General features: G+C 47.3%; 1 protein-coding gene across 1 annotated transcript in view; it reads left to right on the forward strand.

Moving 5' to 3' along the window:
- Window positions 1–18,210, forward strand: part of GATC (glutamyl-tRNA amidotransferase subunit C) — a 129,896-nt gene that overhangs the window by 86,736 nt on the left and 24,950 nt on the right. Inside the window, exon 3 of the mRNA XM_069619766.1 lies at window positions 12,022–12,191. Within this exon, the coding sequence (XP_069475867.1) occupies window positions 12,022–12,191 (170 nt within the window). The remainder of the gene's footprint in view (window positions 1–12,021; window positions 12,192–18,210) is intronic.

Below are 18,210 nucleotides of genomic sequence, written 5' to 3' on the forward strand. Positions count from 1 at the left end.
AAAGTGGGGAACGATTGTTCATTGCGAATGTGAGCAGGTAGTGCATTCCAGAGCGTGGGAGCCATGACTCCACCGGCTCTTTTTCTCTTAAAGCGTGGGGTGACCAGTGAGGTACTGGAACTGAGTGTGCGTGCAGAGGCAGTTTGGGTAATGCAGTTATTGAGGTACTGTTGGGGCATCCTCATGCACACAGTGGTGAGTGATGGAGAGTGTTTTAAATTCGACACAAGTTTTGATGGGGAACCAGTGGGCTTCACGTCTAGTGGCAGCGATGTGGTCCGATCGTTCAAGGGCGGAGTGAAGAGTTTTGCAGTAATTGAAGTCTCAACACAGGCCGCCCTCATAAGTAGAGCAACCCAGGGGTCAAATCAGGAGCATCCACCAGGCAAAGGGGCTGTGATCTAAGTTGGAGCTTCACGTGTCCATGGGGACACCATTTACCACATATTGGCCCAGGCACAGCTCACCAAAGGCAGATCCCCACCGTCTCCAAAGTGGCGTGGATCCAGAGCAGCGAGACCCTGCACCAGGTGCTGCAGCACCCTGTCCATGCAGCAGTCGAGCTCCACTCCTCGCCTCCATCTCCTCCGCGAGGCCCCCTCCAGCTGCACCAAAATGCCTGATCCGGCAGCGTTGGTGGGTGCATTTCGCCACCACTCTAGGATTAGTCCATGCAGCCTGTTGCAGCCATCTTGGACGCCGGCCACAACAAGGCGAGGGGGTCGCCACTTCTGACGAGTCGTTCACGCTCACCTAAGGGTCCAGGCGCTGCACCTCACTTCTCGGTGATGCCCCTGTGGGTTCCAGTTCTGATCCGTATTGCAACCACCAAATCAGTCACCAGTGAAGGATCTCCCTGTAAGATCAATAGGCTTGCGGGGTGGGGAAGAGCGGAGGAGTGGGCTCAAATCCGTATCGGCCTCCAAAGCCATGCCTGCTGGTGTCACATACTTAAGGGGTATGGGGGATCCCACACGTAGCATGTAGTTTGTCAAAATATTTACTTTTGGAACTGGGACTCTTTCCTAGCATGCCGAGTTCAAAGTTCAAAGAAATACATGTTTTTCAGTTTGTTCTGAACTTTAATTCTAGGTTTCTCTGCTTTGTCTTTCAAGAAAAACACATTTTTTAACTTCACTCTAGGCTAAGACTTAGTTTCCCAGAATGTAGTGTTTCAATTGGTTAATCATTTCACCATTCACCAAGGGCTTGAAGACTCACTTTCCCGCCATGTAGCATTTCAGAAAGTATTTTTTCTGTTAGCTCTGTGCTTTAAGAATCAGGTATCCAACATGCAGCATTTCATGAACCGAAGTGAATGGAACGGATGAAGTTGATGGAACGGATGAGAGGATAGAACGTATGGAAAGGATGGAGTGGATGGATCGAGTGGACAGAGTGGGTGGAACGGGTGAAATGGGCGGAACGGATGAAGGGATAGAACAAAGTGAAACGATGGAAATTATGTAGTGGATGGATGGAGTGGACGGAGCAAAAAGGGAAAGGATTGAACGGATGGAATAGATAAAATGAATATAGAACGGATGGAGTGTATGGAAAAGATAGTGGATGGCAGGGGTGGTATGGATGGAGCGGTTAGAGCGGTTAGAGCGGATGGAACGGATGGAAAGGATGGAGCGGATGGAACAGATGGAAAGAACAGTCGATGGAATGGATGGATATATCTCTATATATCGCTGTATCTTCTATTTATGCTATGTACCTGTATCCCCATGTTATCTGTACCACATGTTTACCCTATCCATCCTCTCGCTTTATATACGTATGCCGCTATGTATGGCCCCTGTCCTGCTCTAGTGCTTGGTCGCAGGCGCTTTGCTTATAACCACCATATCACACTACTACGCCTACTCTCTCCTATACACCATTATTCAACTAGAACACAGCTATGCTATGACACATTTGTCCTAGCTGTTCTCATACTAACATGACCCCATGAACACCATATCATCCTAATAAAACACAGCTAGCTGAGCACATACCGGCTAGCTTAGGCGTCTCCTCAGGCCTAACGCAGCCAGAACTCAGTCTGGGTGTCCACCCTACAAACTGAACACATCCAACTGATTTCCTCAGCACCACACCTACCGCTAAGAAGCAGCTATCATGCAATAACCACACCAGCTGCACACCCATCCGGTGCGCCCACGCACCATACAACACTCTCTCTACTGACCTGAACTGCGGTTTCCGAGGGCGTTCAACCTACCAGCACTTTGAGGTCATACCAGTGATACATAAGGCGCTATATAAATGCCAAGTAACATAACATGTGTTATCAATGGAAATGGACTGCATGTGCAGTGCATAATCACGCATTGGCCGAATTGGCTTCATGTCACCCAGTGGTATCCCCAGTATGCATTCTACTTATGCACGTCTCCATTTACATGTTCTTCGACACCCTCCCCCCTATGAATAGCTTAGATTTACATTGCTGGTATGAGCCACGGGTGAAAGGTTACATTCCTGTGATAGGGCTGGGTGGTGTTTGGCATGATGGAACAAAGGTACTTTTTGAGTCCTGCTCCTCTCAAACATATCTTGGTGGTAGTCAATGATAGCAGGTTCTAATCTTCTTCATACTTGGAGGTGTCCCTTAAGGTGACATGACAGGCATATGGATGTGCGGTGTATCTGTGGACTGAGTGCAGTGACTGATATTATTCAGTGTGGCAGATTGATTTCTCTCAGGCAGGGTAGCATGACTTGTGATTTCTCTGCTGAGATCATGTAATTCATGCATTGTCACTACAGGGTGGTGCATTGTGGTACATGTGGGTCAGGTTTTCTGATGTCCCTGATACATGTGCTGGTGTGTACAATGTGTCTGTTCATTGCATGTGCACACAGCTGTGTGGGCCTTGCACATCTACATGCATTGGCTGTGATGCACATTCTGTTTAATTTACTAAGGTCACAGTTGGAGTCACCCATGGTACTGTTTGTTGTCTGCTGCCATTCTATTGTGTGTGGTTCTTGAGCTAGTTGGGTATGTGGAGGTTGCTAGGTCGATTCCTCATCCGACTTTACCTTATATTGCCCGACCCAGTGCCTGGTAATGTTTACGCCTATTTGCAGGTGTGATTATGGATTAATGCATGCTGTGTGCACTTGTGCTACTCATACGTGCAATCCTATGCTATGTTCCAACACCCCGCATGTCCCAGCCAGCCGACATTTTCACTATGCTTGGGATCCCCCCCCCCCCATGAACACCCCACATGTCGCAGACACTTTCACTATGCTTGGGAATCCGCCCCCATGCGCACCCCACATGTCCCAGCCAGCAGACCCGTTCACTATGCTTGGGATTCCCCCAACCCACTCAACACCCCGCATGGCCCTGTGGTTGGACTCACCCAGCAGCCAGGTACGTTCTGCAGCGTGTCGTGTCCTGTAGCGGAGAAGCGTGGAGTTGCGCAGCACCATGGCATCATGTGTGGAACCAGGGAATCTTGCACAGCAATGAGTGATGATTTTGCGTGCATCGCACCCCATCTGTACATTGAGGGAATGGTACAGCTTCCTGTTGCAGTGCACTACCTCCACCGCATGCCGGACTACCAGTTCCACACGTGATCTGTCGAGGACACCAATTACATTTGGCATGCCTGCCAGTGCATAGAATGCTATTTTGGTTGCATTCACCTCCTCCGCAGTCCCTGCTGACTTGATGTGGTGACTTGCGTATTTCAGGAGTGCATCTCACCTGCGTCGGCACACGGGACACACCGGGTTGTGAGATTCCATGCAGCTGCCCCACTGTGTGCTGATATGTGCCTGTGGCTAAGAAGTGTAGCACAGACAATACCTTCAGCAAGGGGGGCGTGGGGTGGCTGTACGGTATTCATCAGGCTCACCGGGTCATCATGAATGAGGTCCACTATTGTGGTGATGGTTTTCCTGTCCAGCCGGTACAGGGTGTGGATCTGAGCAGGGGTTAGGTTGAATGTGTTGGCCCGTAGGCAAGGGATTGGTGGCTGCACAATGGGTATATGCTAGCCCATTCTCACCCTCCTGCGCCTCCGCTGCATTCTCTGCCTCTACAACGAGAGGCATGTCCTCTGCTTCAGTACTGCAAGTGCTAGTGGTAGCATTGTGGATTTGGGAGGGGTGTGGTGTGTGGGAGTGCTCCTTTTGTGCTGTGCCAGACTCCATTGCCTCCACCTGTGCTCATTGTGTGCACCTGTGGCAGGTTTCTATACACCCGATTCCTATTAACTGCATCATGAATCCCTTATTACCGGCATGTCCATGCCAGTAATTGCATGTCCGTGCACCTCTTAATGTGCACTTAACTGTGGCATGCCAGTGTCACTGGCACGGCTGCTGCGTTGTCGCCGCTCATACTGGCAAGGGTGAGGCCGGTATCAGCGGCTCCCTTATGATGCCGCTAACACTTGTATCGTGGCTCATAATACTCCGGTATATAATGCTGGACCGGCAACCTTGTAATGAGGCACTTTGACTTGCTTCTGACCTCTTACCCCAAATTCTGATATGCAGCGTTACTCCTTGGCACTAGATAGCTTTTGCAGTCTCTTGGCATTGTCCAGCCCTCTCACTTCGGCATTGAGGCTTGGTCCCTGGACTATCCTCCTCAGCTTTCACTGGTGTCCGCTTCCTCATCCCTCTCTCTGTAGTTTAGAGCGTACTTCCTTGTAGCAGGTCACTCTGCTACTTCTCTACCACTCTTTCTCTCCCTCTAGTTCTCCAGCATGGGGTCTTGCGTGGATTCACATGCTCATGAATATTCCCTGTGGTTCCCGGCTGGGATTCCTCAGTAAATTTAAAGCAGTTTAGCTTTAAGCTAAAAACTGCTTGTCTCCTCTAAAGCTTGTCATTGTCACTTTGGGTCATACTGCCCCAGCCAATTTATTTATATTTATAAAGCACACTACAGCCCTCGGGCATTGAGGCGCTGTGCAGGACATGGATGAAGGCATGATTCAGGGTTACAAGAGTGCGGCCCCACAAAAGTACTGAGAGCAAAGTCGATTACATAGTGATCAGTTACATTAAACATTACAAGGAATCATACAGTGTGAGCAGTTGTTTAATGCTGTGACAGTGTCATACAAAGAGCCTGGTCTTGATAGCTTTTCTGAAAGCTGTGTGAGAGTCAATCTGATGCAGTTCTGGAGGGAGAGCATTCCAGTAGGTGGCAGCCATGTTGGGAAAGCTCGAGCCACCCGCACGCACTTTGTGTGTGGTGGCCACCGTTATTCTGTTGGTGTAGGCCGTTCTTTATGGTCTGGAGGTGGTGTGGGGGATAATTCTGTGGGCTTGGTAGGGTGGTGCCAGCCGGTGAAGGCATTTGTGTGTCAAGGCCAATGACACACTTTCTCCTAAATTCCACCCCTAGTGCAAATCTTCTGATTTTTACTACACGTTTCTCGTGTTGGGAGTCGTCGTGTTTCACTCCTCAAAATCTGTTTGTTTTTTAAACTATATTTTGCCTATTTTTGCTAAGTCGTCATTGCTTAATCGTCTTCCGTCACGTTGTGACTACTGATGGCAGGGACCCGATGCCAGAGGAGATCCTCGGTCCATCGCCAGATCCCCGGTCTGTGGTGCCACAGGCCCAGCTTGGGCCTTCACCTTGACCATGGCGGATGGCAGAAGAAAAGTCTCTTCAGGTCCTGTGAAAGCTGTGGCCTGAAGAATATCTTTGTGGATCCGCACCTCTAGTGCATTTACTGTCTTCACCCCAACCATGATGCGGACTGATGCCGATTTGCCAATCCTTCTCCTCGACAACACGGAAGGATCGCCATCGGAGGTTGGTGACGTGGATTGAAGAAGGAAAGGCCTCGGACATGGCCTCCGGGCGTAGTCACGCCTCTTCCAGGGCTGGCAGGTTCAAGGAGCATACTCTCTGGTAAAAAGAGGTTGAGGCCCTTTAAGGATGCTTCCTTAGCGAAGATGCAAAAGAAGGCAAAATCACACGCTCCGTCTTCCTCATCAACTGTCGCTGCAGCTGAGGGACAGAGTTCAGAGATCGGCCAGTCACCGGTGTCTAGTCAAATAGTCGACAGACAAATGGTCGACAGGACAAATGATCTAATTTTTTTTTTAGTTATATATATATTTTTTTAGGTTTTCGTTTAGGGAAAAAGGGGGTTTTTAGCAAAAAAAAAGGGGTTAGGGGGACCCCCAAAAAAAAAAAAAAAGTGAAATTTAAAAAAAAAAAAAATTCGACCATTTGACCTGTCGTCCTTTTGGTGTGGACCATTTGTCCTGTCAACCATTTAGATTCGACCAGTTGACCTACAACCCCAGTCACCAGCTCCGTCGACGGTTAGCTTACCGGCTGATGGGCTTACTTCAGCTGCAAAGTCAAGCATAGATGGTCGTTGAAGAGCAAGTCATTGAAGGATCCTTCTCAGATTCCACCGCCGTGATGCAAATCCCTCGACTACTTCATCCACCAAGACCGTCGCCCCGGCACCTACCACGGCTACAATTACCACACCCATTGTTTCTCTGCCACCTAGACCTCCGCCACCGGTTCCGACAACTGTACCATCCACAACTCGATCTCTTCCTGCTCTGCAGACTCCAGTCGCTGCAGTTCCCTAAGCGCTCTGATTTATAGAGACATGCCTCTGGCTCCGAACCTTCTGCCCAGGTCCACCAAGGCTGCACCACTCTTCGTGCTGCCTCCTCAGGGATTACCCAGAAGGTCTCCAGATATCTACACTAGTTCTGAGGAAGACCTTCTTGAGGGGTTTTACTCGGATCAGGAAGGGGGCCAAGCAGAACTCGACCCCATCGTGCCCATGCCTCATCAGGCGTCACCGGCCTACTGGCCGTTTAACCCTCCTGCACCCACTACACCTGCTGCTGCTCCTGAGGGACATGTCATTGGAAATCTAACACCTTACATACACTGGTGGCTGAAATACAGCAGTGACTGCCCACTGCTCCCGCCCCCGTTCCTGCAATGAGCCCTCCAAAGCCACATCTGGCTCAGCCGACACCGCCTAATGAGGCCCTAGTTACCCCTCGGCCAATGGTGGTGGCGTTGCCCACGGTAGTGGAGGAAACTGTTCAGATGGGCAGAGGCACAGACACCATACCACCGGTACTAAAACAGATGAGTTTGACGACTACCTTCCCGCAGACGGGGGATCCCCGAGATGTCAACGAACCCACCAGGGCCTCTCCACCTAACAAGATTAGTTCATTCCACTCTGTGATATTTAAAGCTGCCAAGATTTTCAATCTGGGGTCGGAGGAGAAGGAAAAAGGAAGGCTGACTTTTTTGAACGACCAGAGTCCTCCAAGAAGACATTGTCTGGTTCCCACTGTTGCACGACATATGGGAGGACAGCCTAGCGGTCATGAAGGCTATAAATACCACTCCTGCTAAACGTAACTGGTTGGAGAAGTAAGTTCCAGGTGGGGTTTTGTGACGTCACCTCTGTGCTTACCAATTTTATTGTGTTGATTGGGCTGTCGTCTCACAGGATGTGCTGAGGTGTCCCCACACCTCATTTATTTAGAACATTCTATTGTATGACATCCTTTGTGTGGGACTGCCCTTGTTGGTTATGTCTTACTGACAAAATCTTGAATAATTCAACTGCAGTTCGTATTAGACATGCATCGATGGTCGTACCGGGCGTTATGGGCCCTGAAGACCGAGTTAAAGGGCCGAGCGAAGCGAGGGCCTTTAACCGGGTATGAGGGACTATGACAACCGGTATGGCCCTCGCTGCAGGTCTATAAAGCTATTAGAGCACCCTCAGGGGGGCAGTGTTCTTATTAAGCATATTTCAAGTTTTTCTTCTCCATTATTCACTCCCCTAGAACGGTGCACCGAGGACGTCAGGGCAAGGTTGCACGTTCCTTTATCACAGCGAAATATTCCACATTACTAAAACATTCATCTTCTCCTTCTCGCCAACTTCAAACGCTTTCCCTGTTAACGGACAATGCGGCCACTTCACAGCCTTCAATGGGTGGCGGCTGCAGCTGCAAGACCGCAGGTCAGCACCTGCAATTAAAACTTTGGGCTGTAATCAATCTGCGTGCTATACCAGTTCATATAGCCTGCAGATTGACCAATCACAAACGTCAAACGCCCTCTAGGGTGTTCTAATATATCTTATCAGTAGTCTTTTAATCTTGCCCTTATTTCGACAAGCCTTTCAACCATTTGGTCTTTTTCAAGAAAGGGCTTTAAGTTATAGAAAAATCCCCATAAATTGTGATGAGTTTACATTATCTATTCCACCATTACAACAAGGTAACCCAATGTATGTATCTAAGATACAGTAAAAATGAAAATTATATTAATAGAAAACAGAAAATAAGGGGAGGATTGTGGGGAACAGAAAATAAATACATATGTACACATTAGTATTCATCCACTGTTATATTTCCTGTTAGCAGGTATATAGATGGGTCCTTCATCAATCAATAGCCTATACATGTGTTGCTTGAGTTCTTACATTTGTGCAACTCAGTACCAAGACTCCATTGCATTAGACAATTCTATATTATTGCATACTCCATTAGTGATTCCCATCACTCATTATTATGCGACTTGTGCCTTTCCCATATCCCTTCTCCTTGCTCTAGCTACAAGCCATCTCACCTTAAACCTTTTTCACCAGTAATTCCTCTCTCCACAATTCTTATTTGTTGGGATTATTCCCTTCCTTCACTGTTGTCTGGTGTGTCCTGATTTCCTCCTTAAAATTCGAAATACTTTTGAGCAGTTAGCCCATCTAGTCATTGTGCCCCTGTGTTTTATTCCATGCCGCCTATTGGGCTATTAACTCGACTTCACGTATTCCAACATTGTTAAAACTGTAATCATCAATTGGTCGTGAACCATACAATTGCCTTATGGCCTGTACTCTACTAATGGCTAATGGCCTATCTCAAATTGTCCCCACCTATTTATTTGTCATCCCATCTCCACCCATTTTGGAGTTTCTTTGTTTGGGGTTCTTAATATTTTTTTTTTTTTTGGTGAGCTCTGATAATTGTACTTTGTGTGGATATAACACGCTCAACGTTGCGTGCAGTCATTCACTTTAATTTTTGTGTTCGCTATTTCAGAGTTTGAACAAAGTCCCTTTACTTAACTGCATTTGTGTTAATGTATAATGACTGCAACTACAAATGAAACAATACCCTGTTCGTAAAGAACTAATTCTGCCATACTACTATACAGTCCAACTATTTTAAGGGGGTGTTGAGCACGGAGGAGGAGAGTAACCAAATGTATTACTTGAACCAGGTGGGTTGGGATAACCCGACTGACCACAAAAGTGATGGGTGGAAGGTTTCGAATGAATCTAAACCACTGGCAATTGCTCTGGGCAACCTTCCACACCACCGTTTTTTAGCCCGTCTGCGCCATTGCAAAAGGGGGCCAGCCGTGTGCAAATCAGTCAGCAGCTGCCGCCACCAAAGGTAGCAGCCCAGCCCGAACTGCTAGGCCAGGTCCCCTCTGCCGAGAAAACCAAGCAACCCCAGACATGTTTCGGCCTTGTTGGACCTCCTCAGTGAGGTGCAGCCTAGTTCCCTGTGGCGCAGCGAGCAAGGGACCCACGTCTGGGCATACCCTCTCTCACAAGGAGAAACAAACTGACCACAAAAGTGATGGGTGGAAGGTTTCGAATTAATCTAAACCACTGGCAATTGCTCTGGGCAACCTTCCACACAAATAAAACAATGCCCTGTTCGTAAAGAACTAATTCCGCCATACTACTATACAGTCCAACTATTTTAAGGGGGTGTTGAGCACGGAGGAGGAGAGTAACCAAATGTATTACTTGAACCAGGTGGGTTGGGATAACCCACCTTTTCTACCTGTATCGCAGCCCACACTCACGCAATATACATAGTTCCCATTCCTTATTAATATTCACAGCTTATAATTTATGGGAGGACCTTAGCGCACCGTTACATAGATACCCATAATACACGATCTAAACCCTGTATTGCCCTGGCCACATTGCAGCGCTCTGTGTGGGAGGGGGTTATCGGGCTAGCTAACTTGCGCAACTGGCCCGGCCAATTGGCGGTTGTAAATGATTGGTTGCACGGGGATGCGTCACTGCCACATGTTGGGGTTTAACGTGGATGGATGACGGGCCTCCCTCCTCCTCTCCTCCCTCCTCCCTCCTCCCTCCTCCTATTCTTTATAGGGGTCAAAGGAATCGGCCGCTCCGGCCCATGATGCAGCACACCATGCAGGTGTGGGGAGGCAGGGCTACCATTGCTCAGCCCCTATGGGAGAATGCCCACATCTCGGAATTAGGCAAGATTGATAGACTGGGTGTCTGTATGAGGTGTAAGGTGTGGCGTATAGCAGATGTGGTGAGAGAGGGGGGTGCATTTCATGAGTTGTGCAGCAGGTTTGGCCTGCCAGAGACCGAAATATACCATTATTTGCTCTTGTCACATGCTCTGTCACCCCAGTTTCAGTCCCTCCAGGATGTGCCGACCTACTCCCTGCTAGAGGCGAATCTCCTCCCAGAGCGCATAAACACGTTATTTCCACCCTTTACCAGGTCCTCACTGCCTTTGCCACAAAGGAATTGGTCAGTCTCAAGACACAGTGGGAAAGGGATCTGGGCCTGCTGGAAGTCGAGGAATGGGTGGAGGCTTTGCTGTCCACTAGGGAAATGGGGACCTCTACTCGCATAAGGCTAATACAACTTAAGATACTACACAGGGTTTCCTACTCTCGCACTGCTTTATTTAAATTGGGTCGGGCGGAACATGCTGAGTGCCTTCGATGCAGGGGGGTGGAGGCTACCTTTTTTCATATTCTTTGAGAATGCCAACAGATTTGCAGCTTTTGTCTGGAAATGTCTGGATAAGATCCACTCTGATTCAGGATTGGTGATTCCTGGGGACCCGTGGCTACTGCTCTTGGGAGGGGGGAGGGATTGTGGGGAGAAACTGCCCTCACCAGGTATGAGAAGATGTTTGGGTCTACGGCTGCCGTACTGATGAAACGAACTGTTGCGGCAATGTGGGGGGCAGTGGAACGCCAGCGGCTGGCAAAATGGGTCGCTGAAATGGATTGTTGTATGGCCCTGCATAAGAGAGAAAAGAGTGTATAATGCAAGGGGCTTCCCTGGGAAATGGGACAAGATATGGGGAAGGGGAGAGGCTAGGGAGGAGGAACTCAGCCTTTTCAAAGTGAAATTATTTGCTTTGTTTCTGGATGGCTTTTCTTTTGATCGTAATCCTCCTGGTCTATTGTTTTTGTACCGTAGTGTCTTTCGATCATGTTATGGTATGATGTGTTTATATTGTGTGTGTTTGTTCTTATTTTGTCTCCTATGCAAAACAAAAGGTGTTTTAAACAAAAATAGTGCCCCCCGGACTGTCCATTTGCCATGGCTGTGCAAAAGAGAATGCCAGATTTCTTGATGTCACTTCTTTGCATGTATGCAATTCATGCCATTCAAAGGGCATACATGCATATGGAGATAAAAATTCACCCAACAGCTACATTTTGACACTTTCATCCCACACTTAAGACTGTGCACTATACACCATCCTCTTATCACCTACCTCATTCTTTTATCTATTTCCTCCCCTGTTTGACCTATTCACCCGCTAATCAGCCATTGCAGGCAGACCGAGCAATGCAAAATCAAACCAGCTTCCACCATCCACAGGTAGTATAGCTCAGTGGCAATGCGCTCATCTTGAAAGCAAGATGATGCAAAGATACATGGGTTCGAATCCCGGGTTGTGCTTAGAAACTTCTTCGGTATTAAGCATGTTATTAAACAATTATTATAATAATAATCTTTACGTAAAATAAAATGCACAAATAAGCTTAGTAAAGCAGTCTGTGCTGAGATGTTAGAGGGGGGTTCTGATGGCCACTGAGGCATGCACAGGTTTCAAGATGGTGGAGGCAGGCAGAAACCCACCTGTGAATGTAATTCACAACCTCCTGCGTGAGTGTAGTAATATGCTGGAGCTCCCAGTAATTTTTGCTTTTGCCTCCAGATCTCGCAGGTAACTGTCCAGCTCATCGAACACTTGGAGCGTCTAGCATTGGTTGATTTTCGAAATCGGGAGGGTGTTGAACGTCTGGCAAAGGCCATCCAGTTTGCCGATCTGCTTCATGAAGTCAACACTGAGGGAGTTGAACCAATGGACTCTGTGCTTGAAAACAGGTGAATAACATCACTTCACATATTTGTAGAGCATTCGCCTTGTTCCATATGTGTGAGCCTTGACTGATGATTGGGTTATAGGATGAATTACATATCAATTGCAGCACGTTTTTAGTAACATCCTATGATATAGCATTTATAACGTGCCTATATACACAAGTGTTTCAAGATGTGGCGAGGTAAGGCAGGGGGAACAGAGGGAAGTCCAGGACAACGATTTTAGTAGGCCAGGTGACATTGAGATCGTGCAGGAGTAGGGGAAAGGGGAAAAGTGCTGGGGGGAGGGTCAGTGCAGTACATGAGATCAACAGTGGAATAAATGGAAGCCATAAGTCGAAGGTGCAGCCAGCTGGTGGCAAGTGCAAGGGTGAGTGCAGACATCAGTTGTCAAGTGCAGGTAGTGGGCTGTAGGGATACAGAAACAGTCCACAAGTGCGGGGGTTGCCAGGGAGGCAGTGCGGTGTGCAACTGGCGGGGCAAGGGACCTGGGCTCAAGATCCGAGGGTGGCCATGCAACCAGTGAAGTTTCAATTACAGCCAGGAGTTCAGCAGGGGAGAGGAGGAGAGAAAGCAATATTTGATCTCTCTATCACTCCCTCTTTGTTATATCTTTATTGTACCTAGTAAGTTAGTTCGACCTAGTTTCAGTTCAACATAAAGGAAACGTACATATACAAAACAACCCAAGAATTCATAGAAGAGCACTGCCTACTAGACCAGGCACAAGTTGGTTTCAGACCAATGAGAGGAACGGAATCAGCCCTCCTCTCAATATGGGATGACCTAAAAGCAAATGCAGACTCCGACAACAGTACGCCCTTGATACATCTAGACCTCTCGGCGGCATTCGACACAGTTAACCACAACATCCCCATCGCAAGACTAAAAGGATTGGGAATAACAGACCCTGCCCTACTGTGGATCAAATTCTTTCTAACAAACAGAACAGAAGCCATATGGATGAAACCTTTCAAATCCAACACAAGAGAATAAACATGCGGCGTACCACAAGGATCATCCTTCTCCCCGGTCTTGTTCAACATCCACCTTTCTCTGCTGATCAAAATAATCAAAAGACACGGCCTCACATGCTACAACTTCACTGACGATACACAAATAGTATTCAAAATACAAGACCCTCAAGAAAAAAACACAATACTTGAGAACTGCCTTCTAGATGTATTCAAGTGGATGAACTCTTAACTACCTCAAACTCAACCCAGGCAAAACAGAAATAATGGTCATCACAAAAAACTGAGGAGACGACCACTACATCCCCCTGAACAACAAACTTACCCTAGAGCCACAAGTAAACGCTTCTTTCTACTGCGAGCGGCAAAAAGGATCCTACCGTTCCTATCATTTGCCAACAAAACACTAACCATCATCGATCTCATCATGTCCAGAGTAGATTACGCCAAAAGCCTATACCCGAGTATGCCTGAACGACTTCTAAAAAAACTTCAATGCATACAAAATGCTGCAGCCAGACTGCTCCTTGAACTTTCCTGAAGAGAACACACCACTCCTGTGCTAAAAACACTACATTGACTACCAATAAAACAAATCAAATTCAAATCAATGTGCATCACACGCAGAGATCAATCCAGAATCAAGGTGCAGAATTCCTGAGAGACGAATAACACCTACATCACCCAACAAGAACGCTCAGAACAAGCAACGACATTCGCCTGGAACCAAAACCCTACAACAAGAGAAAATTTGGAGGATCCTCTTTCTCTCGCCTCGTGCCAAAAATGTGGTACGACTTACCGTAGAATATACACAACACAAGAAACCACCTACTATTCAGGAAACTTCTCAAATTGTGGCTGTTCACATAATTAGAAGAACGCCCACAGGGGTACACACATACCTGGCATCAACAATGGGTGAAGACCCCGATCCCGGACCCCAATAATCTATCAACTAGAAACAGAATCTAAGGAAGATATTCTACATGTATCATACTACAGAGTTAGCCATAACAAGACGACATTAATGACCGAAGACCTACCCTGGCCTAAATCCCGCTCAAGCCCAGCAGACCACTGCTAATATAGACAGCGAGGGAACAGGGGGCAGCCAACCCACAGCACAACGCCAGAAGGGGGGGGGAGACTAGACGTAACCGGCCCCACCAGCCTAAGATCCATACAACACAACCAGGAATGCGCTGTCATCTAACCCATCGATTAAATGGCCAAGAAATGTAACCAGCTACTAAACGTACCCACGGGAATGCTACTTAATTAGAATAAGATCTGTTAGAACCAGAACATACAACCCACTAACCCATTTTCAAATCTCTGCATACCTAATTCACCCGAAAACCCACACAACCATTTCTTGCCCAGCCATCCGCACGCACTTCACCACACTAAACCTTTATGATGATCACTGATGCACCCATGACTATGAACATTGAAAATCGGCTTCTAGACTATGACAATCCTGCTAATGTTACACAGATGGGTGATTTTAGGAAACTTTGAGTGCTGTTACTAAACACTACATCAATGGTCAAACAGGCGGTTGAAATAGCTGACTAGATAGCTGATCGGGACCTAGATATTGTGCCATGACTGAGACGTGGATGCATGAGGCTGCTGGCACTTGCTACCCCCAAAGATTATGCCATTCTATGTGTCAATAGGGAAAATCAAGGGGGAGAGGGGAGTAGCAATTATATTTAAGAAAGCCTTAGATTTTTGGGAGGTTGATATTCAAGACCCAAGTGGTTGTGAGATTCTGTTTTAAAGTCAGAACGGATGCCTCCTCCACGATGAACTTTCTACTGATTTATCGCCCCCCCTCTAATATTATGCCAGAGTTTGTTTCACAACTGAATAGCTTAATTGTGGCCCAATTTAAGGGTATAGCCAAATGGCTGATAATGGCCTACCTCATGGGTGCCCAACATGCGGCCCTCCATCCCGTGAAATGCGGCCCGCCAAGACTCTTTACTTTTGGAATGAGATATGGCCCACTTGGCCGCATTTCATTACATACGTAAACAGTTTGCCTGGGACCCTTGCTGGGGTCATGCATTCATGACAGGGCGGCACCTTGATTAGAGTGGCTATTAACACTATCTTTATCTCCATTATAATGTATGCCCCCCTGCCCCCCCCGCCTCCTTTTCTTAGAGCAGAAAGCAGTCGGAGCCACCCCGGGGGGGGGGGGGGGGCATACATTATAAGGGAGCTAAAGATAAGGTTAATAGCCGCCAGTTATCTCAAGCCAAGGAGTCATTTGTCAGCAACCTGATTTCCCAAAAACTTCTTGGATACTCAGCAGGCAGCTGAAACACTGATTGCCCAAAGTAAAAGTTACCTGCATGCATTTATTTTGGTTTACACGTGTCAACACAACCGCCCAGCTCTTATCCAAATGGAGCTTCCCTTTGCAGGGCCTGACTCCCTTGTAAGCGTCCTGTAAAGCCAGCATCCCGCCTACAGCTCAGACACGAATATGAGCAAACTTCTCACCTCCAGTGCGAGCACATACCAGTGCCTGATAAAGTCTTCTCTTCTTCTGTGGACAAATAAAAAGTCCACTCTGGGAGAAGGAGAGAGAGACTGAGAGAGAGAGAGAGAGAGACCGAGAGAGACCGAGACCGACCCCCATTGCTGCTTGCCAGCCTGAGAAACAAGATTAGATTTGTATTCTACATCTCGTCCCAATCCATGTACTTTTCATGCAGACACTGGCCACACCATGAAGGTGCATGGTTTGGCGTGGCAAGGCCGGGCACACAGGTGGGCATGTCACACAAATGGGAATGTCTTTGTGGGACAGGAATGACATAAATCAGTGCCTTTTTGGACACTCAGAGAGAAGCGCTGCCATGGATGGGCCTTCCCCCCCCATGATTTGTCTCTGCCTGAAATCAACAAGCTTGACAAACATTACTGTGGTCACTGCTCTCAAATCTTTACTGCAGGACCAAAATATCTGGGTTGGCATCTGGTCATGGGCCATTTTGAACTGAACTGGCCACCCCGGGCATTAAATCCATCAAAGTGTGGAGGGACTGTGACGAATCTGGAAAATTTGTCCCTCCTCCCCACGAGGCTAGAGAGGTGAGCCCGCTCCGCAAGACCTTCCCTAGGGGTCTGGGCAAGTGGGACATCACTGGGAGGGACACCCCTCTCGGGGAGAAGGGCTCCCAGTTCAATGAGGAACCCCTGAACGGAATACATTGTCTGCCTAAATGGGACTTGAAAGAACGGTGGGCACTCCGGGAGGAGCAGTCATGCTGTGGTCGTCATCGCATCAGTAATGAGGAGGCAATCGACCCCCTGCAGTGTGTGGCTGCTACTCCTTCATCAGCACAGGAGAGGTCTACCAATGTCACATATATTTGTATTGACCGGCCACTGCTCACACCATCCAGTAATCCTCCATATGTGTATTAAGACATGTACCGTATATAACACATCAATACACAATGCATTTAGATAGATGCCTCGTTCTTTAGGTTAAAGTACTTCTCACTCAATAATAAACACTCAATGAATGCTTATTACACTTTCATGTAAAAAATACATCTTTTAATTATGAAAATGTGTAATAAAGAACCATTGCTATATTATTGTCACTATATACAACACACTAAGGTCATTAATGAAAAAGCTGAAATCATTGTCATTGCCTCTACCTCCAATCAAGACTAAGACTGATCAACCTTCTCCAAGAAATCATAGCCACCTTAAAAACCAACTACCTGCTTCACCAAGTCGTTATAGCCAACCTCACAACTCATGCTAGGTAATCTAGCACCTGCCTCACCAAATCATGATGGCCAACCTCATAGAAGCATTTGCCTCAATCAGTACCCCAATACCTTTCTCAATGTGGTATCAAATGAATGGTAAAAGGCCTCCCATAGTCACTGACTGTAGAAGGTAGGGAGTTGAGAGGGCTGGAGAAGAATGGATGCCTGGGAATGTCCATAGTTCAAGGACAAATTCCCAAAATATTAAACAAGCCACCTATTGATGCACCATGATCTTTTCATCAAAAAAGCATCAAACCTAGGATAAAATGCTTCAGAAAAGAATTAAATGTCCATTGAGCTTAATGGTCCCTCTCACTGTCCCCCTCCCCCTATATTCGTTGTTTTGTGAATGAATGATACAATATGAACACAACACTAAAAAAGGACTGCAGGCGAAATATATTTTCGAGAAACCAAGACCACCATCCGAGAAATGTAAAACTAAAACAAGCTCTCATCCTATGCAGTCATAAACGGCTAAACGAAATATCGGCTAGCATGGCTACAAACACCTCCAAACCGTTGGAATCCCATTTGTCCCATAGTTTCCTGAATTTCTGGGGGCAGCCTCGGGAGCTACATATCCGTTCCTCCATCATCATACTGTTGTCCATGTCTTGTTCCCATTTAGACAGTATAGGAGGCAAGAGAAGTTTCTAATAGCGAGCCCCAAATACCCAACAGAGTTTTGGGTCCAATGTCAGCTCCTGGTCCAGCACCATTGATAAGCGATTGAAAATAGCACACCAGAAAGCCTGGATCATCGGGACTGCCATACAAGATGGCAGAACTTGCCTGACAACACAAGCACTCTGGAGACGCAGCATGGCACATTTGAAGAGGATGTTGCGGGCATATCAAACCCGATGAAGGCGTTTCAGTTGAACTAATCTGAGCCGAGCAGGGATTGCTCTCACTTGACGACATCAAAGCCTCCTGCCAGTTTTCCGACTCTAGTGGGCCAATATCATTATCCCATTTCTGCTTGAGTGACAAAAGGGAATGGGACGTAAGATAAGAATAGCTTGATACAACATTAAGGTTGCAGCCTTAGGGATCAGCTCTTTAATGATATTCGCCTCCAGCAGAGACTGTAAAGGGAGGTTGTATCTACCCCGGAACTGTCCAGGCGTAGCATGCTTGAATCGTACACCCAGGAATGGGTCATAGGTTGACAATGAATACCATTGTAGCCGCTCGAACGGCAGCAAATGACCCTCAAAAAGCATGTCCTCC

The sequence above is a fragment of the Ambystoma mexicanum genome, chromosome 10 (assembly GCF_040938575.1).
Source record: "Ambystoma mexicanum isolate Mex_15411 chromosome 10, UKY_AmexF1_1, whole genome shotgun sequence".
Taxonomy (NCBI): Eukaryota; Metazoa; Chordata; class Amphibia; order Caudata; family Ambystomatidae; genus Ambystoma; species Ambystoma mexicanum.